The 27,588-nt window shown below is 38.7% G+C and overlaps 1 protein-coding gene across 15 annotated transcripts in view; it reads right to left on the bottom strand.

Annotated features, from left to right (window-relative positions):
• fgfr2 (fibroblast growth factor receptor 2) overlaps positions 1 to 21,863 on the bottom strand; it is a 51,416-nt gene extending 29,553 nt beyond the window's left edge. For 3 of the 15 annotated variants that reach the window (XM_077217438.1, XM_077217440.1, XM_077217441.1), the window contains exons 1-6: positions 21,276 to 21,862; positions 18,222 to 18,463; positions 7,884 to 8,150; positions 7,040 to 7,114; positions 3,668 to 3,837; positions 2,085 to 2,208 (exon numbers count right to left, since the gene is read on the bottom strand). In XM_077217438.1, coding sequence (XP_077073553.1) covers positions 2,085 to 2,208; positions 3,668 to 3,837; positions 7,040 to 7,114; positions 7,884 to 8,150; positions 18,222 to 18,387 — 802 coding nt within the window. In that variant the 5' untranslated portion in view covers positions 18,388 to 18,463; positions 21,276 to 21,862. Of the gene's footprint in view, positions 1 to 2,084; positions 2,209 to 3,667; positions 3,838 to 7,039; positions 7,115 to 7,883; positions 8,151 to 18,221; positions 18,464 to 21,275 lie in introns of all 15 variants that reach the window. The other 12 variants (XM_077217444.1, XM_077217446.1, XM_077217448.1 and 9 more) reach the window with 8 other exon arrangements.
• Between the last annotated feature and the right edge of the window lie 5,725 nt (positions 21,864 to 27,588).

The following is a 27,588-nucleotide window of genomic DNA, read 5'->3' as shown; positions in this document are numbered from 1 at the left end:
CACCAAATCACAATCGATCGATTGCATCATTAGCCAGGCATTTACAGGCTGATCTGGCATCCCAAAGCGAGACTGTTGAACTCTGGGTAACCTGCTGACTTAGCATACGTGGGAGGGGTTGCAGCATTTGATTGGCTGAGAGAGAAATCAGGGTGGAGATGCACCGAGTTACTAGGTCTGGATGGTTTGAAACATGCCAATCATTAGAGATTTTGCTGTATGGTTTATAATACAGATGTATTATGTGGCTATCATTGCAAAGAACCACTTTATGTGATCTACACATTAACGAGACAGACAAAAAGCACAAAGTAATGAAGTTAATAATAGTCTCTGTCAAAAAGGTGGGTTCTTTGCACTTGACACTCTTTTAAGTAAAATGAGTGAACTAATTGGTAAGCCATGATAACTAATCCTAATTCGAAATTGTTTTATTTTTTCCCCTACATGTCATGTACTGTTAATACGACTTTAAACCACTGTGATATCCCGCCAAACTTTAGTACCAACATACTATGAGTGGCAGTGGATGATGACTGGGAGTCCTAAACTTAAATAAGTACATAATGTGCACAAATTGGTATAATGGGCTATTGTTGGAAGTTATCTACAGTTGAAGTTTCTGCACTGGAATCTGGCTGACATCCACAGTAAACAGCAATAATTAGTGTCTTTTTGGCTCTTTCAAGTGTCAGCGCTTTGTACTTTGTCCAGCTTTGAAATGCAGGCCAGTTCAGACTGGCGCAACTTTCATTGACCTGTTCGAAGGGTCAGCGAGACTCCAATTCCGGCACAGGGAAAATGTTTTCGCTCTCCCAACCTTTCTCATCTTGTCATTTTCATTTACTTCCCAGGTAAGTTAGTCTGACATTAAAGAGAAAAACAACAGAAAAACAGCATAATCCCTTTCCTCTGCCTCTTTTCTCTCCTGCTTTCCCTGTGATGAGAGTATTAGACTGAGCCAGACACAAAAGGGCTTTACAACCCTTCAATAAAACAGAAAAGAAAAACAGAGACCTTCTGAAAGACTGCTTTTACTTAACCCAGAACAGGGGCCCTAAATAGGGAGCATATATATGTGTGTGTGAGCTTTTGTCCTTGCGTGTCTGCGTTCTGTGCATGGGTGTGTGCATGCAAAAATATAGCTTGGTTCTGAGGTCGGAGATGGCAGGTCTACTCAAACAACTAGTGCAGACAGCTATGAATTATAGGCACAATTCACCCTAAAAAATTTTTTTTTAAAGTCTTTAAAAGCCACAAGACAGCTTTGTGTAAAACATTTTTGGTAATGTTTTTTTACTGCATTTTGAATCAAATAAATGCAGCCATGGTAAGCATCCCTTCTCTTTCCTCTCCTTTTTAACTTTACTTGCTGTGTTGTCCACTTAGAGGCCCCGTTTACACCTGGTATTAAAATGCGTTTTGGTCGATCGGATCACAAGTGGATGATGCAAAATACAGGAGTAAAGAGACTCTAAAATGTTTTGAGATTGTCAGCTTTCGACCGCTTCAAAAGGTTGTCGAAAACAATTTGTGTTCAAAGAGACACAAAAGACACCTACTCTACGCCTACTGATCTAATGCGTAAACATTTTGTGAAGCGCACTAGCCAGACGGGATTTAAACTTTGTCGGCTGGAGACCCAAGTTTGGTTTGAAGACGAAAAACGTTCTCTCACCATTCCTGATGTCTAACACACACTCACAGCGCTCGGCTGGTCTTGCGGCTGTCAGAGCAGAAATGAAATCTGATGCTCTCCGTGTGTTTTTCTGTCATTGTACGCGTTCATATGTAAATTGCGTGAGCTTATTTCGGCCATTAGATCGAAAGATCTGTAAAAGTTCATGCATTTACCCGCCCATAGACCCTCCCCTCAAAGAAATGATTGAAAGTGGACAAATGAGACAGATTAAAATACCAGATGTAAACGGGAATGTGTCTCCCTCGTCCACTTGTGATCCGATCAACCAAAATGCATCTTAATACCAAGTGTAAACCAGGCCTAAGATTCCTTACATGACCTGTTTACCAGTATCCAAAGTAAAAAAAAAAGGTCAACGTACATGTCCGTAAACAAGACTCACCTACTACATCCAGCGTGTAGGTGTGATTGATGGATCCAAAGGCGTTCTCCACCAGGCAGGTGTAGTTTCCTTTATCCGAGGGAACGACACTCTCCATGATTAGAGTCCAGTGCTGGAGCCGGACCTGAACAGGAAAAAGGAAAAATCAAAAACAAACTTCCTGCATAGTACAACAGGACACATTCAGAACAGTTAAGTGACTTGTTTACGTAAATCATATTTGGGTACATTATCTGCCAGATTTTTTTTATATATTCTCGAATCGAATTCATCTCAAACAAAACTCCAGGCTTGATTCAGCACCTATCATCCAATAAAATGGAGGGCAAATCTGACAGCAGCACTGAAAGAACAAACAGGAGAGAGAGAAATTGGCCCAGAAGACGTTTTCGAGCGAGAGCACCATGGGAAAAGTAATATCGCCGTGCCGACAGACGAGCGAGCTCCCGCCCCCCCCTCAAGAATTCAGCTCTCGTGACTGCAGGCCACAAATCCAGCGTCTCATCCATGTAGACTTTCACTCCTCAACTCTGCCCAAACCCTCAGCCTTTTGAGACCCAACAAATGATGACAAAATAAGGGTTAATTTACCTCAGGCACTAGTTTATGTACGTTATCCAATGATTAATTTATTTTATGAAACATTTGATATCGTAGGGTAGTTGTAGTTTGTAGTTGCTCTTGTAGTTTGGTTGGCTTGGTTCATTTGGTCAAAAAAAAACAAAAAACATTTAGTCGTGGTCCGCTTAGCGTTCTAATTGCCATTTTTAACACCGAACCTAAAGGCATAGGATATTTTCACAACCTGATTGGTCGGCATTTATGACGTATATTTCGAGACGGAACTAACCAAACTTACTAGTGCCCACTTTGCCTTACTAGTGTTGTGCACTAGGCTTCGGATTGGCAGCGTTCACACTAAATCAAATCAACCCTAAGAAAGCAAACGCACTAGAGTACGTTTTAAGCGAACCAAACAAGCCAAGTGTGAACACAATTTTTTTTACACTAAAATGAAGTGAGAGGTGGTGACTTTTTTCATGAAGATTTTTTTTGTATAATGGATTATTGCAATAATTACTTTGTTTACAAAGCATATATTTTGAAAGTTATTATTGTTATTAAAAATAATTAATATTTAATTTATTCATATATAAAAGGTAATTCAAGTCTGGATTATCGAATGAACCAGTTCATGGTCCTATAGTCAGACGCTGAGGTCATATCTGAGTCTTCAGATCAATCGAGCGTGAGCAGCTCAATCATTAGTGACCTTCTGTGTGGAACAACTGTGTTTTCAGAGACGAAAGTGCAAACAGACACTGATCGGGGTACATCGGCCAATCGCCCCACACATCTATTACACTTTAACCAAGAGTCAGTGCTTCACCAACTGTTTTACAGTAACAATTCTGACTCATGCAAATCTGCCTGTACAAAAAAAGGGTACCTATTCCTAAAAGCACTTTCATTCTTAAAAAGCACTAGTATTTAAGCCTTATTAAATGTATATGTCGAAGACCATGCAATGAGTTCCAATTCTCATATTGGAACTCATATTGGTGAGAGTGAAGATCTCTCACCTTGTAGCCACCCATGCGATCCTCCTGTCTGAATGGTTTTGCGTTTTTCAGCCAGCGCATTTTGGGCTTGGGGTTTCCTGCTGCCGCGCACCGAAACTTCACAGTGTTGGCAGCCGGGACGGCGTGCAGCTTCTTCTCCATCTTCTCCGGAAAGGTCCAAAATGGTGCCCCTGCAGGCAAGAAGGAGCAATTACAACCAACCGTTTACTTCATCCAAATATCACCAAGAGTCACGCTTGTAGTGCACTATATATTTTCTTTGATGTCAGTGTCTAACCCTTTAAGATTACATGCAGCTTTGATATGCATCACATAAAACCTCCATGCAAACTGGAGGTTTTTATTATCTACACCCCCTCTCTTATCTACTTTCAGCAGTTCATACATCAGCCCCTGACATCTACAGTGTTTTCTATATCTATGTTTATGGAAAAACTCAAGATCAAAGCCAAAAACAGTAGCTTTTGACTTATATATGGTTGACAGAAGAAGCCATAAGTTTGTTTTTAGCATTCTGGAGTTCTGAAGATCAGCATTAGGGCCTTACAATTAATCAATATAAAATCAAAATTGCAATATGACCGTGTGGGACTGTTAAACCAAATAAGGCAGATATTTAATACATATTTATACAATTTATTTAAAAAATATTACAATTATTGTACCGTGATTGTTGTCCAAATCGCACTCGTAATGCGCTGACAAATCATTTGTGTCACATGTAAATATTTTTTTGCTGTTTATGTGCCTGTGCATTTAATGCAGTTTTGTTATTATTAACTAAAAGTCTAAAACAATAAAAAAAATGATGTTAATTGAAATCAAGCTGAAATAAAATAAAGAATATTAAATGAAAACTTAAAAAAAAGATTAAATAAAATATGATATAAATTTTATATAAATTGTATAAATAAATGAATTTTTTTGAAAATTTAAAAAACCCTAACCCTAACTGAAATAAAATAATTGAAATCGAAAGTACTAAAACAAGAAGTAAATAAATAAATAAAAGCTGACTAAAAATGATTTGAAAAAAACGAATAAAAATTAAAAAAGAGCTAACCAAAATTACTAAAACATAAAATAAACAAAAATGTATTCGAAATATTAATAAATACTATAAATAATACCAAATAACACTGACACAAAGAAATGCAATGAAATGGCAAATCAATAAAGTAAAACAATCAAAATTCTTTTTGATCCAACCTAAATATCCCTACAGAACCACATCATAGACAAGAGAGAGAGAGAAAGCACGAGGTGCCTGAAACTCAGCAAGGGGAAACAGGAAGCCATGACCACGGATGTAAATCGAAACAGTTATTCACACTCGCAGCACTGCATGACTGCACCGCCCATCTGCTTAAGGGAACCCTGCAACTCAAAGTGAGCGGCTTAAATAAAAACATATTCCCGTTTGCTCTGGAAATACACAAGAGAAAAAGGAGGATAAAACAAGTCGGTCCAAAAACACAGCGGCTTGCCAAGAAGGAACTGGACCATCACATCCAATTTCTTTTGTACGACAGACATGCCTACCGGAAGGTTGCAAACGACTTGATATGAGACGTGTAAACAGACATCTTTCCCTTCAGCACGAAGGCACGCTAATTGGTTTTTAGCTCAACCCTTTCCTTTAATGTCTATCCCTCCGTCTGTTTTCTTTCCTCACCACCCAACTTTTTAATCTCATCTCATGGGAATTCTTTCGTAACGGTCATTCTCTTTGACCTCGGCGCCCTGACGGACAGCAGACTACATATCTGTAAGCCTGACTCCTTTTAACTTTATTAACGGTTTAGGTTTGAAGATGGGAATGACCCTCAGACATTGGGGTGGTAGGGTCGGAAGTCCTGGGAAGCCCCAAGACAGGTGACCTCCAGTGACAGATGGACTGACTACTGAACCTTTATTGACATTTTTCTTCAAAAAGTCTTGGAATCTGGAAGGGACCATCAACAAATACCACCGTTATCTGCAAGGATCAGTCAGTAAACTGAAACATTGAGACATCCCAGCAGCTAATTCCATCAAACTAAGCAGAGAAAGAAAAAACATTTAGTCTTTAAACAATCCCAGTGTTGTCTACTCCAGCACACATTGTCTGAGAGCAACACATCTCACGAATAAAGGAAACTTTCTCGTGAGAGGGGGGAAAAAATTGTGTTTTTGAGACTGCTGTTGTTGAGGCCCCATTGCACAGAAATATCAAAGAGTTCTGAGTGGTTCAGCTGGGCATAAATCCAACCCACTGAGCCTGAAACCGCCCCAAGCACAATGCTAAACACCCCTCCATCCCAACCCCAATCCCCCAACACACCCACCTCAACTCCACTCGTACGCGGCCAAAGGCCAGACATCCAAAGCTTATACAGAAAAGTGTTGGTGCAGATCCAAACCAGAGCCCATTAGCTGAAAGACCTCGCTCCACCCCTCTTTCCAACAACCCTCTTTAATATTTAGTTTTGCACAACTCAAAACAGATTTTGTTGGGTATGCCACTCCTTTCAACAGTGGAAATGTAGTCAATTTCCTTTCCTCACCTGTCACAGCTTCTCCTTTGCATAAGGTTCTCAAAAAATAAGAAGCAATTAGAGATAACATGACAAAAAACGGGAAATGAGTTAGCATTTTTTAACTTCAAAGTCAATGGGTTATTTCAACAGGATTGGGCCTGAAATAAGGTCTGCAATATCTTACTCTTTTTTTAAAGCTTTTACGTGTCGTTAAAAAGGTTTTTGTAATGGGACTACATAAGTCGTTGGGGACATTAAACGTCATCAAGTAAACTCATCTACTCAATAGTCAGCCTAGTGAGTATAGTAGTTTGTGTGATTAGGTGCCTAACTTTACTTCTGGAGATTGTACAAAATATCAAATATACAAAATTGTATCAAAATACAAAATTCCTTGCATTAACAAGGCTTATAACATCTTCGAGAATTTCTCCTTTGTCTAAACTTCATTAATATTCTACCTCACGTCTTTCTATTTTTCCATTCTCCAAGTGGAGCCCAATCCAAAACACATCTCTTAGCAGTTAAGTTACAGACAGGCTCCAGATGGACTAGCTACCTGAGAAAGGGAGGACACAAAGACACAAAGGAAGAAGGAAAGAGGGCCTGGAATTCTGGGAATGTGTCTGTGCTAGAATTGCTTGATGACATAGTTAACATCAGACTCCGCTGCAGTCTGTCTCAGTGAATGTAGCAAAAGACGAATACCTTCATTAATTAAAAAAATAAAAAATAATACACCAAACGTGTTGCATCTACAGCTAGCACTTTTTTTATTTTCTCTAAAAATCATTGTAAATTTCACATAATACTCTTTGGCAACTGGTGATTGGCCCTCAGTCCCGATACTCACGCATTTGTTCGCCGTCCGCCCCAACATCGTCCGATCGCTCTGTGTCGTCCTCATCGTCACCGGATGAGATGGCATCTGCAGAGAGTACCGGGAATACTGTAACCTTTCTTTGTTTGTCTTGTCGTCACAACACCCTCACATCTATGCTAACTACCATTATTCAATTATTAGCCATTTTGGAAACATTAATATAATGTGTCTCATTTCAAAGTCTGTGGCCTCCAAAGTTCGCATTTGTTGGGCAGATAAGTTAATGATGTCTCATTTCAGATAAGTAACCACTATAAAATTGACTTGTGAGGTGTAAATTACTGTATTTTTATTTCTTTGTAATATAAATTGAAATGAGACACACCATTAGTAACTACAGCGTTGAACACGGCAGTTTGCAGTCAACTGAAACGCAATATCTTATATACAATATATATGATATTGAGTTTCAGTTAAATTAAATAAATCTTTTGTTGAAATTTCAGAAAGATTTTAAAATGTTACTGTGAGATACGATTGTGATCAGAGCTGATATGAATGCTAGCTGGCAAACTGTCGAAAAGATGTAATGTGAAGTGTTAAAAGGAGTAAAACTATTTTGGAGTACAACAACAAAAGGAGTAAAACAAAAGCAAACAACAGGCATTTCAACTAATATGTTCTTAATACTCAATTTACAGAGCCAATGAATGTCGTAAAAACAATACAGACAAATCCGAAACGTGCAAAGGACGTGCAAAGTCTTTCACAGCGCCATTCAATTTCAGGCAGAGACGGCTTACGACAACTCATCTGCAAATATAAAAAGTCTTATTCTGCAGATGGCGCAACCTGTGGTAGACAAGCGTCTCACCTGTAACGTTTACGATGAAGCAAAGCGCGTCGCTGGCCTTTGAGCCCGCAACACTGCACGCATACAGGCCTGAGTCCTTAGGGGTGGCGTCGCGGATCTGTAGCCACTCCTGATCTATGAGCGTGCGGTTGTCTGGGCCCAGTGAGGAGCCGTCTTTGGTCCAGATGATGGCGGCCGCCTCGGGCAGCGGGCAGTTGAGCTTGAGTAGTTCACCCGGGTGCACCGAGCACAGGGTGGGCTTAGAGTTTTGGTTTTTGGTTGGAGGCTCTGCAGAGCGAAGAGGAAAAGAGAGGAGGGCAGGTGGATAGGGTGCACAGAGAAAGAGAAAGACAAAGAGCAAGAGTGTAAGACGAAAAACATGTCACCAAAATAACATCCCTAGAGTGACTAGTGAGAGTGTGAAAAGGAGGCTTCAGATCATCAATTATACAATAGCTCACCCAAAAGTATAAGTTTATCCCAAATAAAGACACCCCAGAGTGTCCTATTAGCTGTGAACTGTGTACATAAAGCGTTTCTGGAAGCATGCAGCTGTACCAGTGGGAAAGAGTGTGCATTAGCAGTGCGTTGACACGAAAGAGGTGCCAGTTGAGAAATAGGACTCAATATTTGTTCATTTCATAAACAGAGACTTGGGTTTTCCTTTCCCTGTCATTTCAACCCCGACCTCACACATTAGAACTAAGCCATTATTGCCGGTGTATTACATTATTCTCTCTCTATATGTGTGTGTGTGTGTGTGTGTGTGTGTGTGTGTGTGTGTGTGTGTGTGTGTGTGTGTGTGTGTGTGTGTGTGTGTGTGTGTGTGTGTGTGTGTGTGTGTGTGTGTGTGTGTCTGTGTGTGTCTGTGTGTGTGTGTGTGTGTGTGTGTGTGTGTGTGTGTGTGTGTGTGTGTGTGTTACAAAATTACAAAACCCATATTGGTTGACCACTAGTTAGTTCAAGCAAAACATACCATCTATATCCATTTCAATTCACCTGAGATTCCATTGAGAGCAAAGCCAAGATGGACAGAAATCAAACACTCAATCAGAAAGTCAGAATGAGCAGTAGAGAACGAGGAATTCAGGAAAGATATTTTATCTGTGTAATTCACTTTATCTTTTGGGTAGAATGATAAATAACGATTTACACTGCACACTGCATAGTAATCATTAAAGGTGCATTGATGTTGTTAAACAGTTAAACTTTCTTCTTCAAACTAAAGCCATCAACACTTTCTAGTATAGAAGCGAACTATACTATCCTATATAAAACCATACAGTCCGAGTAACACAGATATTACATTTCTGTGCAATTAACATAGCTGGATGATTAAACCCAGACCACAGAAATGCAGCTCAAACCACAACCTCGCACTGACGAACACATTCAGCAAATCCCCAGACTAATTGTCCAGTAATTTGGCCAGTACACCATGATCCACTTCTGTGATAGCAAAACGTGAATGCATTGTCTCTGATTCTGGAAACTTCTGACCCTGTATGAAGATCTCATGTTTCTACAGTACTAACAATAACCAATTGCATCTGAGTGGAAACTATGAATTAAGACAGACTAAACAGCTTTATATATATATGTACAAAAAGACATAGGCTAAACATTGAAAGCGAGAGGTATGGAAAAACATGGTCTGACTTGTCAAGTATCAGAAATAATTAGAAGGGCAGAGACAATCCCAACCTTTCCCGTAGTAACACACCTATCTTCTTGCACATTCTTGTTTTATTGTGACTGTGTGTACCACAGATTGAACTACACACCACAGGAAGGGAAAGTCATATGACTTGCGCTCAGTCCTCAAGGGGTTTGGAGTGTGCTTGAAGGTCTAAACTCTCTCCCCAGGCGCATTGCCCTACACACGTATAGTTCCTGTATTGTTCCTTTTTTTCACTACTCCGGAAACAATTACATTTCCTTTATGCCTTTCGCGACTGTGCAGCCCAAGAACGAACTCTGCTGTTGATTGATGGGACCGGTATTCATTGCCTTGCTCTTCCGGAGGCCTCTGTTTGTCCAACTGTTATTTAACTGTAATTGGTTGCGTATTTCCCTCTATTGTACGATTAAAGGCAACCTGAAAAAACTAGGTCTGCTCCTGCTCAAGTCCTGTTAGATAGCCAACACATGTGGATCTTTATTCAATTTTTTACATAAACTCTTAGGACACTCTATAGAATGACTGGTGGACATTCAAGTCTCACTAAAGCTTTAGATTATAAATAGAGAGCAGATAAGATGCTAATGGGTTTTGAACAGCTACAACCGATTAAGGAGTGCATAAGATTAAGCTGTGCATGCTGAAAGTGGAAAGAAGCCATGCAAAATTGCAGAAATAAGCAAAACAGGAGACAAAAGAGCTCTCCAACACATCCAAATTATTACTAATGGGTTTTGTACATATATGCATTTGGCAGACGCGTTCATTGTGGCATCCATTGTACTCAATCTTTATTTTAAATGCTAACTTTGATGGTAACACTTCAATAAAGCTAGTTAACGACATTAGTTAACATAAGAAATACTTTGAAAACATTTATCAATCTTAATTAATGTCAATTTTTACATTTATTAATACTTTACAAGTTGCAAGTTACGACCTGAGCTGACATGAACAAACAATGAAAAGTTGTGGTTTTATGAACTAACGTTAACAAGGATTAATAAATACTGTGACAAATGTATAACTCATTGATAGTTAATGTATCTAATGTTAACTAAAGGGACCATATTGTAAAGTGTTACCACTTTTATTTATTTCGTTTTAAACAGTACAATTCCCTAAATAAACTTATCACATTGGCATTGCTAGCACCATCCTTTACCAGCAACATACCAGCCAATTTTAAACTGTTTTAGTTGATCAGATTATCAACCTCATGGACACTTATAACACAGAGAAAAAAAATAGCTTTATAACTCAAAGGTTAAGAAAACTTTTCTCACGGCACTACAATAAATTTTGTCCGTTCTGGCAAGTAAGGAACTTAGTAAGATGCAACCTCAAAATCTTTAAACATTTGACATGCTTTCATTCTCTTTACTCTTCAGGTCCAGTACATCTGTTCTTTACCATCAACAGTACCTCCTGCTCCTCTTATTTGCTCTTTGACCTTTCACCTCTCACCCTGCCAACCGACCCCCTGCTGTCCACAAGACACAGACCCTCCACAAATCCACAACCTGTTGACATCCTGCAAATTCCAGATTTTTCTTCTTGGGAAAGGTCAGAGAAACATCCTACTCTGCCACAGTAAACGTAGTCTTTTACTTGTGTGCTTAAACAGAAATAGTACGTGACTGAGGTAAAACACACTTGCAAACTCAATTTCTCGAGGTGTGACTGTATCTGTTCTCCTGTGTTTACTTCAGAAGAGAGTGCCGTGAGTGGTGGTTATTATCAAACGTCCTGTCAGGAGTGACGGACACGGACTGTCTCGCACTTCCCGTCCGCTCCACCAAGTCTTATTTTCACCTCTGCTAGAACAGATAATTAGGCTCTCAACCAAACTGTGACAGGATCCAGTCTGTCCAATTCTCACACTATCATCCTTCTGTCTCTGCCCGCTTGGCGACATGGAATCGAGACCACCGTGCTCTTCGCTGATTGCTCGGGGAGAGCTGCACGATTCTGGATAAATTGAAATTCATGAATCTTTTATTTTCAAATAGAGATCACGATTCTCCCACTATTCTGAACAGACAACTAAACAAAATAGGCTAAAATGTAATTGACTAGAGGTTCTGACAAAATGTTAAATGATGCAGTCTATTTAAAATGCTTAATTAATTTGAATGATTTTTTTTTAAAATCGGTTGAATGAATGATTCAATGACTCACTCATAAAGACTTAACTTGTTTCATACCGGATGAATCAGTGTTTTTGAACGAATCTTTTGAAATTCAATGACAAATACATTTTTTAACAGTCACTTGTCGCCACCTACTGGTGTAATGATGTAATCGATACAATCGTTATTTGAAGCACCAAGTTACTTTCAACAGGTGATTTGCTCTATTTTGAACGCTTCCTTAAACATCAGTGTTAATATCCAAACTATAAACTTTTATCCCAGTACTTCTGTGATAATTTAAATATTTGAATCGCGGAAATGACAAAACTGTGTGATGAAAAGACTGTGAAGGTGTTTCATACCTAGATAGCCTAACTGCTCTCTCTGGATCAGCGGCAGCGCAAACACATATTTGAATATTCCTGTATGATTTTGTCCAAGGTTTATCAGACATGGCCGAATCGTTGTAATTTAGGAATGAGACCGTATGGGTGTTTGAATCGAAATTGCGATTTTTTTTAACAACTAATCGTGCAGCTCTAGCTCGGGGTCAGTTGGATGAGATGCGCCTGAGACGAGACAATGATGAAATGGCTCTCTGATAACACAAGCATACACCCATTTCCCGCTTTTCCAGGATTTACAAACCAGGGAGTTGCAAACATCTGTGTTCATGATGGAACTAGAAAAAATGTTGATGCCAAATGTAATAATAAACATGTAAAATGTAATGCATAGCAATACCTAATTCTTAAACTTGAATCAAAACATCACATATCAAATCTATTTCAATTAATCTTATGGCCAAAACCTTAATCTAGTGATTTATTCATTATTTTGAATGAACATAGCAAGCATTACTTAAAATCACACAAAGTATATGGTGTTGCTAAGTGGTTGCTTACTGGCCAAAGTCACCCCCAAGTCTTGATGACATTCTGGTCCCTAGTTATGCCTCAGTACCCTCCTTCAAAGTCTGATCGCACCTATCCCCAATAAGCACACATTTCACATTCTCTATAGGACAAAAGTTGTGGGACGAGTTTAGTAGTTATTGTGGGAATTGTCTAAACAGTAATAGTGAAGTTTTCCTTAGCAAACACTGTTTATTAGATTAAATCACAGGGGTTCAGAAGACAACCCACCCGCCCCACACAAGTTCAATCTACACAAGCTGTGCATTCGTCCTGTTCTCCTTTCACTTTCCCCTCCTTCCTTATTTTCTCATCCCTTTCCGTTTTCTACTCCAGTTAAATCCCAACACTCTTCCGTAGCCGCTCCTTTTCTTTACTAATCACAAACCGCCTTTCAAATTGTAATTTCTGCAAGCTTTATTGTCATGACAATGGCATGCCCAGCCAAAAGCACAGGCCTCTCAGGGGCGCCCACGGCAACAGATCCACACTCATCTGGGCAAATCTCATTGGCCAGCTTTCCCTCCAAACCCTCTGGAGTCACACATAAACACTGGAGTTTGGTTGTGGATAACTTTAAACTTGCTTTTTTACTATTTCTGCTATTCTGCTATGTGCTATGAATTATGCATCAAATCATGCAGCTTCTTGAGGAGAGGTGTGCTAGTTAGTGCTAGTAAGGGATGTAAATAAAATGGGCAACAAAAAAAAGACTTACATTATATATAGGGCCAGATTTATATTAAGACATTGTTTTTTAGTGGATTCCAATTAAATAAATTCACAGTACTTAGGGTACTTGCTAAAAAATGTATTTGGGTGAACTTTCAAAAATTGGTTGGCACAACTACAACTACTGAAGAGAAAACTCAAAAATGCTTTGCAGCCAGTTGCTTTATTATTTTTTTTTAAGTTTAATCCACTTTTAGCTTTTTTCAGTGCACCCAAAATACTCAAGCAACCACCTAATAATGTGCTAATAACCAGTTTGAACACTTTAGCAACCACATAGTAATGACTAAAGAGGGGGACATTTTTGCAAGGGAAAAAAATAAGAAAAGGTTTTATAAAAAAACATATAAACGTATATATAAATTGCATATATACAACAAAAAACACTGCGACAGCCAATTGCCACACCAAAAAAATACTTTTAGTTTGTTTAGTGGGAGAGTGAGGCTTTAGTCAACCACAAAAACACAATAAACAAAGGGTGTGAGCTGACACTTTAATTACAGGGACTTGCAATCATGATTTAGGAACGTTTAATATAAACAGAGAACGATTTGCCTAGGAAACCCCCTACTGAATGCAGGTGGACATTTTAAAACACGCTTACCATGATTGAGTGACAGGCTGAGCATCTCTCACAGTTCTGGTGTTACGGGTTTGAGTATTCTCGTTGTGAACAGGAACGTCTGGGTTGTGAGGGAAGAACCCTCGGGCTTAAAACTCAGGGAGCAAGGAAATAGGGACGATTCCGATTCCAGAAAAAGAGTGATGGCAAGAAAGATACGCTTGGATCTCCAGCCAATGTTTGAAACATCATCAAAGCCCCGTTTGACTGTGTCTAATTCTGTCCAAACCAACAGGGCACACACGCACACTAAACACCAGCAAAACCACTCCAATGACAATAAATAAATCACACAATCCAAATAACAATGATCCGAACCAAGCGTGTGCGCTTCCACATTTTCCACCATTGGGCCATCTTGGCCATACCTCTGGTTCCAACCACAAACCTTATGGGGCGGCAGGGAATGAGAGAATAAAGGGCGAAGATCTTCAACTCTATTGTGCTCTAAGCCCTGTCAAATTACATTTGATCCAAGTTTGCTTTCCCACACTTTCACAACGTGTTGTTTTCCAACCACTCAGAAGATTTCAACCTCTCTCCCAGCCTTTATCACGTCTAAAGAGAAGCAACGCCTGTTCCAAATAAAACTAAGTAAGCAACACTGCTGATTCAGGAAGGTAATATAATATTTCTATCATATAACTCTCCCTTAACAGAAAAACTAGCTCATGTGAAACTCTGTAGGAATTCTTAACTAATATGCTATCTTAAACAATTACCCCTCCCAGAAACAGAACCAAGCCCTTGGTGGGCTTTGCATGCATCAAGTGGGGGCTGTTGTAGTTTCCCTCCAGGAGTGGGGATTTAATGGCAGGCTTTTTTTGTCGAATTGATACATATACTGTTCTTTGGTAAAAAAAAACAAAAAAAACAGCATGTTTAGCACAACGCCCGTAAGCGCTCAACTACTTGAGTCGCATCTGTACAACAAGAAACTGGTGTGGCTAGCACTCTCCACCTTTCACCAAAACCTCCGAGCCTATCCTCATCACATGACTCCACTTGAGCCACTTAATCCTCCGTCACATGAACTCCAATAATCTTCCATCATATGATAGGAGAGAAAAGTACAAAGTTCCACAACATAGAGCACTCAGTGCTAGATGAAATGTTAAGCATCTGACTTAGGACAAAAGATAACTGACAGAACAATGCAATGCAATCTTGTGCAACAGAATTCTTTTGTATTTAAGATGTTAAGCGAGGCTTTACTCTTAAAGGGACAGTCCATCCAAAAATTTGACTTGACAGCAAGATATTTTAAAGCATTTCCAAGCTGCTCTTTTCCACACAACGGAAGAATAAAAAGGGTTTCAAGGATAAAAAGCAACATAAAAGTAGTCCATTCAACTCCTTTGCAATATCCCATTTCATCATTATATCTTCATTGAATAACAATTTAAATTCCTAATGACACTGTTTCTAGTTTCTCACACAAATCCATATAAAAAAGACTTAAAATATAGTTGCGTGAGCTACCTTTGGTTCTTTTTTGCTCTTTTAGGTCCAATAATGGCCTCAAAAGCCATTGATAACAATATGCTTCCATTGAGTCTGAATATATCTTGCTTTGTATTCCAAGCAGACAGAAAGGCATACGTGTTTGTAATGATATAATAATAATAATGATCCGTTTATTTTTATATAGCGCCTTTAAAGCAGCTTCTCAAGGCGCTTTACATGGTAGAACAAACGAATTAAAATACAACACACACAGGAGAAAAAAAAAGTCAGGTAATAGCTAACCTAGAAAAAATAGTTTTTAAATGAGATTTAAAAATACTTTAAGTCTGTGCATCTCTGATATTTGGAGAGAGTGCATTCAAAAGCCTAGGAGCGTAGGATGAAAAAGCCCTGTCCCCTACAGTACGCAACCGAGTATATGGGACTGCCAATAGACCAGCTTGTGAGGAGCGCAATGATGTTTGGGTGTGTATAAAGTGCAGACAGATACTGAGGGGCCAGATTATGCAGTGCCTTGTACAGTATGTGAGCATAAGGATTTTAAAATCAACTCAGAACCTGACCGGGAGCCGGTGCAAAGACTTTAAAATCGGTGTAATATGCTAATTTTTCCTGACTCCAGTCAGATTCCAAGCAGCAGAATTTTGTACACATTGCAGTTTGTTAAGTGTTGTTTTAGGAACCCCAGCAAGAAGTGCATTGCAGTTGTCAATGCGGGAAAAATAAGCCTTTCAGTCACAGAGAGGGATAACAGTGGAGTCTTGCAATGTTTCTGAGATAAAAAAAGGAGTTCTTAACAGTGTATTGCACATGAGAGTCAAAGGACAGACTAAAATCAAATATAATTTCTAAGTTTTTAATTTAAAATCAGAGCCATCTATGTTTAAAATCAGTGAGCCAGCTTTATGAAGCTGATGAGAGGTGCCAATGAGCAAGACCTCAGTCTTATCACTATTAAGACACAAAATATTTTGGGAAATCCATGTTATTATCTCAGAAATACAATATATTAAAAAAGGAACATTCAAATTTTGACCAGGCTTAGAGTGAAATTAAATCTGAGTGTCGTCTGCATAAAAGTGATAATTAAGCCCAAGTTATCTTAGAAGCAATCCGAGTGGAAATATGTCAATGCTAAAAAGTAAGGGGTCCAAAATTGTACCTTGAGGGAAACCCATTCGGACGGACCTGAAACCACTCATACAGACAAACTGTTGACGATCAGAGAGGTAAGATCTAAACCACGTTAAAACAGACTCAGAAACACCGAAGACAGTTTCCAGACGATTGAGTAAAAGATTGTGATTGACAGTATCAAAAGCGGCACTAAGATCAAGAAGGATAAGAATAGAAAGAGAACCAGAAACTTAGGCTATTAACAGATAACTGGTGACCATGACCAAGGCCGTCTCAGTACTATGAAATTTTCTAAAAAAATTCTAAAAAAGTTATCCAAATCTGCATCATGCTTCTTAGGAACAGGTGTTACAGCAGCAGTTTTCAATGCTGCTGGTACAACACCATGATGAGATGAGGGTGAGTAAATAAAGACAGGATTTTATTTTAGGATGAACTTTCCCTTTAACCCTATTTTGGGCATGTATGAAGACCTCTTTTAAGCCTGAGGTCAAAGGGTATCTGGACAGTGTTAGTTGGGGGGTGGGGTGGTTACTTCGAGTGATTGTGTTTGACAACTCTTTAATTAACATAGTGATTAAAGCTAGAAGAACAAAAGCAGACTTATCCAACACAACAGTTCCCATTACCTGCTGCCTTAATCTTAACAGGCCACTTGGGCCATAACAACAAAAACAGAACAATCACATCAATAATCACAACTACTAATGGCAATGTGGCAAAATTGGTGTGAGACACGCCACTGTGTCAGAAAGTGCCAAAGAACCAAATAAAATCACTGTTTGTACTCTGATTTAGGAATGAAGATGATTACAAACCACATCCCTTTAAAAGGAAGTCAGGAAACCTCCAAAAAGAGTGAATCTCTTGTTTCATTGTAGTTCAAATTTGAAAGCAAGTACGGTTTATTTTCTTCCCAAACAAACTAATACGGGTTGGTTTGCATCTGCATGCCAAGCTAGCTAGCAGGTATGTGTGTGGTCCTCAACTCTGAACAACACTAAACTCAGACAGATGGAGAAAGAGAAAATATGGGCGGAGAAAGGAAAAGACACGTTACGATTGGAACCACAAAAATCCTTAAATCGACTCTTTGGAAAGAGCTGTTGTGAATATATACCATACGAAACATAATTCCATGCATTATAAAACCTCAGGGTTCGCAGTTCAAAGATGCCAGATATATGCTTAAACCACTTTCTCCACATAATTATCAGAGTTTCAAAGATGTGCTCCATGCAAAAGAAGTACTTCCTAGGGTTTGCATACAGCAACTCATAAAACCTCCAAACCACACTTCACTGCAAACCAGCACCTCCTCAGAACTTTCCTGGCTGTCTTGAAGGGCTGAACACAACCGTTTATGAAAAGCTAAATCCCATAAATCTGCACTAGCTAATGATCTATAAAGCAATAAGGAATCCTACCTATTACCAGAAGAAATTCCTCTCTGTAAGTTTTGTTTCACCCAAATTCCTAATTTTCCCAATACTTCCCCCAATAAAAACAAAATATTTTCACACATAGGTGCAGCTGTGTAGGAGAAGGTGATTGTTTTTATAGCGATTAAGCAGCATCTGTTTTCTTGTCACCAATGAAGTATTGAGATTTCCCCTGCTGGGAATGATCATTGTCTTCTACATGTTGTCCGTCACTCATATTCCTTACCTTCAGGTTCAATCGTTGTCTCAACCGATGGCCTTGCCACAGACGCCGTTGCCAGGGTCAAAAGTAGGAGCGCACCCAGAAGCCACCCCCGGGAGGACATCCCGTCAGCAGAGAGTGTGTCTCCCCATCCCCCCCTCCTCGGCCTCCCCCTGGACACGGATCCCATCTGATGTGCTCCACCCAACCATGAACTGCAGGCTGTACGGTCGGTCACTCACTGGAATCCTCACCAATCACCTGAGCTGAGGAGGGCAGTAGAGAAGACAGTAACAGTTTAGGTGGTTCCCAAAGAGAAAAAGAGAAGATGAGGGCAAAACTGTTAGAAAACCATTGTTTGATATCCCACATCCAATAAAACCTCCAGCAGGTTACTTCCCTAAATCCACAGCATAGACCCTAAATATCTTATCAGTTGATTCTGAAACACTCCTATATCTTATAGAAAGTGCGTAGGTCTATGTTTATGGAGAAGACAGTTATAGACACTAAAGGCCCATGTGTCAAAATGCTGTTAAACGAGCCTTGCCACAGACATACCAAAGCTCTGATGTGTTAGTCTGACACCTACACACTACACCCCACAAACACTTTCATCGGCCACTGCCTCAAGAGCTACCTGCAACTTTTGTCAACTTTATAATACTTCATAACATTCTCACTCTGCAAGAACTGTTGCCGTCTGGTCGAAACTACAGAGCACTGAGCATTATACAGCAGGTTCAAGAAAGGTTTCATTCCGCAGGTCATCTACCTCATGGACAATTAAATGCTGGGCAATAAACATGTGCAACAGAACACTATTTATACTCATATTTATTTAGCATACCATATCTTTTACATATATATATATATTGCATTGCACATACCTGTACATACATATCGCCTTTTGTCTAATTTGTATATTGAGCATTTTTATAGCCTATATTTATTTTTTATCACTTATTTTATTTGTATTATTTGTCTTGTCGATGTCACTCTGTCTGTGCACTGGAAGCAAAGACAAATTCCTTGTATGTGTAAGCATACTTGGAAATAAAGCTCTTTCTGATTCTGATAAAGAATATACAGCATAATTTATTTTATCAGGAGTATATTCCAGCAAAACAAACAATGCATATATTTTCATAATTTAATTTATAATCATTTAAGCATTTGGTAGACACTTTTATCTACTATCTATCTATCTATCTATCTATCTATCTATCTATCTCTGCACAAGACTTGCATTTCAGTCTTATTCTGAAGGAAACGACTTTATTGGCAGTTTAGAACTCATTTGCACAAGCAAAAATCTGATTTCAAACATTCAAAACAAGACCAGTGAACTAAACCCGCGGGAATCGCAGTGAACACGCACACGTCACACTCTGCAGATCTGGCGCGTAAATGCGCTATTGATCTGTTCTGTGATCGTGCGCGCGCATTTCTAGAAAACTTTAATGCTTGTGAGATGATTGACGGATGGTGTGTTCCTCTGCAGTATTATGCTCGAGTTTTTACGGTGAGAGGTGAGCAATGCAGGGTTTGATGCTGTGACACGAGCTCGGATTTAAAGCACTGAGTTGTTCCTCATTTCTAATCGTGCGATGTAATCAATATAATAGGTTTGAAAATGAATGCACTCAAGAGAGCCTGAGGCGCATTTTTGCTTATGCTGGATAGGCACGATGAGCATATCACCGCCAGCGCCTCCCGGGTTCTGTGCATGAGCATGATTTTGGAAAATATTTCCCAATGCAATACATGACGTCACCTTCAGACAACTTTTCTCGCAAATACATTGGTGTCCGCGGCATATAACGAGTGCAAACGCAATCTGAAGCAGCTCATTAGAATCCTATTCACATTCAAATCAGTACACAGAAATGATTTACTGCCAATGACCAGACAAACACTGATGTTCCACTGACTGGAACTAGGTGTAGCCTACTGTCGTTTGATTACATTTTAATTGTTATTTGAACCTATTCGTTCTTTATTGAGGCCCATTACAAAGCTCAACCCCAATTTGTTTATCATGATTTTATCACGGAAGACTAACTAGTTCACTTTGTGAATGGACAGAATTTTTATCATTAGATCAACACTTAATTAGTATTCACATTATGATTAGAGTTAATTATTGCTAGATTTTTACAAATAACATTCTAGTTTATTTCAACACAGAGATTATTTGTTTAGTTTATCAATAATAGACTATTGTAAGGAAATCCAAAACCCAGTTTTCATGGCAAAATATTATGTAAATATGTTTCTTTTTTTTCTTTTCTTTTTTTTACAAGATCTTATATCCACATATTGCAAAGCAGACAGACTTGTGTTTTCCTAAAAAATCGAATTCGAATCTATCTGAATTCTAATGGATTGAACTATCCCAAATGTATGTGCACGTTCTAATTACAAATTATTACAGTGTGTTATGAATGCATTAAAATCCTCATTTTGATCATGACACTTAATTAGGAGGAGGAACTGCTAATCTAATTGGTGATTTTGGGTGGATTTTTTAATTTATGCAATATACAAAAACGTTGATATAACACCCAAAACAATAGACAACCGACTGGTATGAACATTAACTTTTTATGATTTCATATCACATATTACATTAGCGTTGGCTTGCATCTTTCATTTAGGCTACACCTACATTTTTAAATGGCAATTGTCTCATACATCAAAGGAAATATCTGATGTTACATAATAATAATATGCACAGATTCATAATTTAACATTTTGCAAGTTTATTTTATCTTTAAAAAACAAAAACTAGTGCACTTTGTTGCACTAAGTGAAACATTTTGATAACCTTCTGACAAAAGTCTGACAAGGCCACTGCTGATCATTAAAAAAAATAGTTGACATGAAAGTTATGACGTTTTCGGTGGAGTCAACATAGCCCATATAATATGCACATATGTGTACATTTAATTTAATATATAATTAGGACATTTAATAGTTAAGATTTCAGTATTTTAATGGGGAATGCCACAATAACTAAACAGAGGTAAAGCCGCAATAAAATGAAACACAACGGAAAATACAAAAGTAACTTACAGAGAAGGAGCGGATAGTGAAGTTCAGGATCCGCATATAAACAGGGAGCTCATGGGCCGAATCCAGACCGGAATGCGACCAAAACTATTCCCTATTCCCAAAATCCAGCAGCGCACCAAAAACAGGATCGCATGCCAACAGCGAGCCACCGATAGTATCCTTGAGTGTTTGTGTAAATCCTTCCAGAGGGGAGAAAAAAATTACGCGTCCCAGCAGAACTTTTTTTCGTCCGTAAACCAAGTTGTTGTTGCTTCACCAAAGGGCTCGTGCTTCAGCTACAAGAGATGCAACACCGCAACAAACACAGAATAAAACATCCATCCCAAAATACACATCCAGTGACATGAGCGCAGTCTCTGAGGATACTGGCTGTTCTCAGACGCTTTGTCAGGTTTACAGAGATTTTTTTCTCTCTCTCTCTCTCTCTCTTTCCAACCCCCTGAAGAAATGTCACTCCCCCCTGAAACTCGAGACGTTTCCTCGTTTCCTGGCTGATAGTTTTTGGATTTGGTCTTTCTCCTCCAATCACAGACAGACCTCAGAGCTCGGGCTCCCTCCGAGCAGCTCGACCAGTTCTGCGCAATCCTCTAAAGTTTGTCCGGAACTGGGGGTCTCCCAGTCTCACTCCCTACACGAGCTCTAGTGCAGAATGCCATTCATTCACTGCAACTGCGCCACCTAGTGGCTGATCTGTCGGATTATTAACCCTTTTGGGGTCTCGGAGACCCCAGGGCCATTTAAATTGCATACATCATGACACTATTTCATGTATTTAAGATTTTTAAACATTCTATCATACAAAGAATATCAGTAAATGCTTATAAAGTGCATTGTGATATACAATATTTGTTTATATGCTTTGCCTTTTAATAACAACAAGGTACTGTATTGAGTTGATATTTGAAGATTTCCCACTTCTGAAAAATCTAATAAAACAGAGATAAAGGGATTTGTGTGTATGGCAAACAATGTGATCCAAGCTAAAAACTACACTACTGCTCAAAGGTTTGGAATAAATACATTTAATGTTTATTAAAGGAGTATTTTATGCTGACCGAGGGTGTATTTACATGATCAAAATATTCAAATATTAGGCCTATCTGAAATATATTATATACAGCATATTAGAATGATTTCTGAAGGACCATGTGACACTGAAGACTGGAGTAATGATGCTAAAATTTCAGCTTTGCATCACAGGAATAAATTACATTTTAAAATATATTCAGATAGGAAAGAGTTATTTGAAATTGTAATAATATTTCACAATATTTCTCTTTTTACTGTATTCTGATCAAATAAATGCAGCCTTGGTTATGTTTAAAAAAACATTTAAAAAAAACTAAATTATTCCAAACCTTTGGCCATTACTAAATATTCTTGCATTTTCTGAAGAAAGTCTAAAAGCCTCTAAATATAAATTATCTAAAACACCTCAGCTTGAACTTTAAATAATAATAATAATATAAGGCAGTCATTTTTCTTCTTTTTGTTTTACGCAACATCATGGTATTAATTTACAGAAACTGTTTCTGATTTTTTTTCATGGTTTCTGCTATAAAAACTCTATAAAAAAAGACAGTGAGATGCAATTTAGATGGCAAATTCTTTCATTATTTACTCGCCTTCATGTTTTTCGTAAATTGCAGATCTCAGAGCTTCAGACCAGCAGAAAACTGTCAATAAAAGCTATTTTCTAATCTCACACAAAACTACCAATCAATCAGCTATTTATCATGCTATAATTATTATTTCATTTCCTTTTCATTTCTGTCTAATATACGGAGCCCCTAAAGGGATATGTTGGTGGGAAAAAAGGAGATGGGAGGAAAAAATAATAAGTCAATGCTTTTTGAGCACTTTGCGAGCGAATGCAAAGTTTCTCGAGGGAATGCAAAACATTAGCGAGAAAACGCAAAAGCATTGACAACTCATTTTTCCTCAATCTCATATTTCTTTCCTTCACCTTGTCCCTTTAGGGGCTCCGTAGTGTAATGACTTGAAAAAAGGATTAAGTAAATAATTTCCTTTAATCTCTGTAAGATGCACTACACATCCTTCATACTGTTGCATACGGAGCCTGTTATTTTCCCAGCATTACTAGCTCTGCCTGATAGACTCCCTCATGCAGCTCCCCCATGGAGCCCTCAGTCTCCCAGCGCTCACACGGGGAGGCTCCCTAATCAATGACCCCGAAATGTCACAGACTGAGGGGCCCTTGCCGCACTCCACACTCCCCTTCCAAACTGTCTTCTCCATTGGACAGGCCCTTTTCACTGATTCGAAGGAGAAAACTAAAGAGTTGTGGAGGAGAGCAGGATTAGGAGAGGAGGAGGGAACTATGGCCAATATGCCGTTCCTTCTCCGCTCTACACCCGAGCCTCCTGTTTTCCCCCCTTCCTCATAAAAGAAGCATTCCCATTCACTCCGAACGAGCCAGCTAATAAGGCTGTTAAAGAAAGAGAGAGGTTCCTCTGTGAATGGGGCCTTCGATCACGGCTTTTCTTTCCCTTTTAGCCCCGATTCTCTCTCTCTTTCTCACTCATACACAGTGAAGCCATCACACACTCCCATAAAAGGTGACAGTTTGGATCGCAATGAGAGGGAAGCGGGGAAAGGAGGGGACAGGCCACAGGTTTAGGAGTGTGAAATAAAAGATGGACTATACAGTCTTTCACACGCTTCCCCATCGCCTGTCCAAGCCAGATTTACATTGTTTTTATGGCTGTCTTACAGGCCTGCCACATTTAGCAAATACAATAGGACAGCTAGTGAGAATCAGAGAAAGAGACAGAATTGAAAAAGGATGGTCACGTCTTGCTGTTCTTCATTTTCCTCCATGAAACAATCATCCAGCTGAAGAAGTTAGGATTGAATCAACAGAGTAAACATACATACAGTGTTTGCATGAACACTTTGCCTTGTTCAGAATGGAAGTTTACTGCACATTAATGCAACACGTTTTCAGAAATCACCACCTCATGTTGCATGCTAGTGGCATCCTATCAAATGGAAATAAATTAGATTATTTTGCATTGTTTACTTAATTTAGAACATATTATGCCCTTTTACAAAGACCTGATTTTGTTTTTGGGCTCTACTAGAAAAGGTTTTCTTTCTTCAATGTTAAAAAACACATTATTTTCCACATATTTTACATTGTTCGGCTCCTCTCTTCGCAGTCTGTCAGTAACGCTCTGTTTAGTTCATGTCTCTATGAAGCCCCTCCTTCTGAAAAGCTCAATGTGCTCTGATTGGTCAGCTAAACCAGTGTGTTGTGATTGGTCAACTGCTTCAAGCGTGTTTGGAAAATGTTAAACTCATTCCCATAACAGAGAGTTTCAACACACTACTAACTAACTCAACCAGGCCCCGCCGCTTTATTCTGCGTAAGCCTTGGGCGGGAATTATTTAAATGAGGAATATTGTGACGTGTTTGTTCTCGGAAGAAAACTCAAGACTACAATGGAGGTGTTTCATGGAGTGTTCAGAAACAGTGGCACTGCTATAGAGAAGAACTCCCGCCGGAGGGTCTTTGTAGCTTTGCAGAGTTTTTGTATTCTCAAACAGCAACTAAAGAAAGATGAAAATGTGGGAAAAAAGCATAATAGGTCCTTTGTAATCTAATTAATGACTCAGAATATTCAGTGTGCTCTCAGACTCTGTGTGCTCTGTAGCATACTACTTTTTTTTTTAAGTGTACAACTGAGCAGGCTTTTTTTTAGCTAATAAACTAATGTCCATAACCCTTTACTGATCAGTCTTGAAACTCGCTGAAGATGTTAAGATACAACCGAAAGTGGAATACACTTTATAAATCACTGACAGCTATAGAATTCAACCAATCAACTTTCAGAAACTCGTCTCTAGACGTAACCATGTAAATTATCTCATTGAATGTGCCTATTTACATAAGAATGGTTTAATGGCCAATTTTACACAGATGTCATTAATGATGATGAATGATGCACAATACTGTCTAACATTTTCAAAAGTATCTACTTTCCCATTGGCAGTGAAGTACTATATACTTTTAGCAATTATTATAAGTATGCAATTTGGAAAGCTCCTCATGACATAGCAGTACAATTAAGAAAAACACACAATCACAAACACGTCATGAGAAAGATTTGCCATTTCCTTAGGTCAGTAGAGTTATCAGAACTTGAGAACAGCCAGCTAATGGATGCTAAACGCTCATTACAGCTCAGTCCGCCTGTTATGCTAATGTTGAGTTATTTCAGCGAAGCCATCGACACAACAGTGTTATTCTACCTCAAAAGAGTCACATGACCAGCCTGCTGTGTGCTGCCCTTCTGTCTATTGACAGCAAGTTATGATTTATGCCAGACACTTGTTTGGTCAGCTTTTGATTTCAAAACAATCCTATCAAAATGCAGAGTTTGTTTTACTCTGAGAGGAGACGAAAAGAAAAACTATTCACACGGAGAATAAACATTCACTCCCCACGTCACTATGAGGGCAAGAATGCTTAGAAAAACATGATGTCACGTATCATCTCTCTGGCAACGTTCCCAAGGAATAAATACTCATTATAATCATTAAGCAAACACTTTAAGCAGTGTTTAGTGCAATTTGACTTTAGGTGTGCATTTGGCTTGAACACTTAATTATAGAGAACGTAAATATCGTAGGATAATGTCTGTGTACGTGTTCTTTGTCATGTATTAACATGTTTTGTGCAATAATCCGCTTGTAATGGCACATACCCAGCACAAGTAGAGTTAGTCCTGATCCTTGCTGAAAAGGATCTTAAAAATAAATATACTCTTAAAAATAAAGGTTCTTTACTGGCATCAATGGTTCCATGAGGAATCTTTAACATCCATGGAATCTTTCCATTCCACAAAAGATTCTTTAGAATTTAAACTTTAAAAAATAATAAAGTAGTTATTTTCAGAACTGTTAACTGAAAGGTTCTTTGGGGAATCAAAAATTGTTCTTCTATAGCTCGTGGTCCAATCCTGCAGCGTCCGTCAGAGTAAAGCTTCAACCGGCCTCAACACACTTGCCTGGAAGTTTCTAGTGATCCTGAAGACCTGGATGAGCTGGTTCAGTGTGTTTGATTAGGACTGAAGCTAAACTCTCACGGACATTGGCCCTCAGGAGCAGGACACCACTGTGAAAACCCACTTTTGGAAGCTTTATTTTTTAAGAGTGTATGGATGACTTCAATAATTTCAGAAAGGCTTTTCAAAAAGGAGTGTGAGTGATTCATACCAATGCACAACTCACTGCCATAATGCTATGATTTGTTATGCGGTTGCTTTCAATTCTTAATGCCTTCAAGGTCTTGATAGCACCATTAGCCAAATGACTTGGGATCAAACCTAAGGAAAAACTACGTATTTAAAATGTTCTTGGTCCACCAGCTACACTTAATGTAAGAGGTGGAGAACTGTGTGAATATGATTTTTGGTACATAATAGCACTTTTTTATATGCATATGAATGACATACCCAGTTAAGGAACTTGTTGTGTTCCTGACTGTGAGATTGGCACTTTCGGACAGCAAGCGTTCCCAGTTAATGGCCCTCGGGTGCAGCTTTAGTGATGCCATTAGTGGTTGCGGTGATGGTCTCAAACTGCAGTCCATCAAGCGTTATATGGTGTTTCCTCATGGCTACATTAGTGATGGGTCTGTCAAGTGACAAATGAACAAAAGACTTGGATGGTAAAGTATTTTGTTCCCTGTAAATTATTTTTGACTGCATAATAATGATTTAAAGCACTTAATGAAAGAAACGACTTGAAAAAAGATTCGTTCATTTTGATGAACGTGATCGAACAAGAGAGTCAGTAAAATGATCCGGACTTCCCATCACATTATGCAGAACAAAACCTCTGTTGGGAACCAGATAACACAGTCATTTATGAAGTGCAATAAACTTGAGCACAAATATGGGTTACTTTGATCATCCACACAAAATGACTATACTTCTCACAGGTAAAAAAAGAAAATTATATATACTGTATATACTGTTTACATAGCTTCAAACCTTCTCAGAACATTTATTTTCCTTTCAGACATTTAAAGAAAGTAGTAGAGATCTCATCATGAGTTTTCGAACCAAAACCATTGATCTGAATGGATGTTGTCTCTAATCGAAACTGATACCGAGCTGAGAAACTAACCCTGTTCATTCCAGGAAAGATCTGTGATTGATTTGTCCATAAATATAACAACTGAACTGGACTATATATATGGAATCACTGCAAAAAAAACAACCTTTTGGAACCTTTATTTTTAAGAGTGTATGGCAGTTTGTTTCTGCCACTGAATAAAAAAAAA

The sequence above is a fragment of the Siphateles boraxobius genome, unplaced genomic scaffold (assembly GCF_051911475.1).
Source record: "Siphateles boraxobius isolate OS27281-9 unplaced genomic scaffold, OSU_SipBor_1 73, whole genome shotgun sequence".
Lineage (NCBI taxonomy): Eukaryota > Metazoa > Chordata > Actinopteri > Cypriniformes > Leuciscidae > Siphateles > Siphateles boraxobius.
The sequence above is the reverse complement of the archived record's forward strand: the minus strand, read 5'-3'. Positions and strand labels throughout refer to the sequence as shown.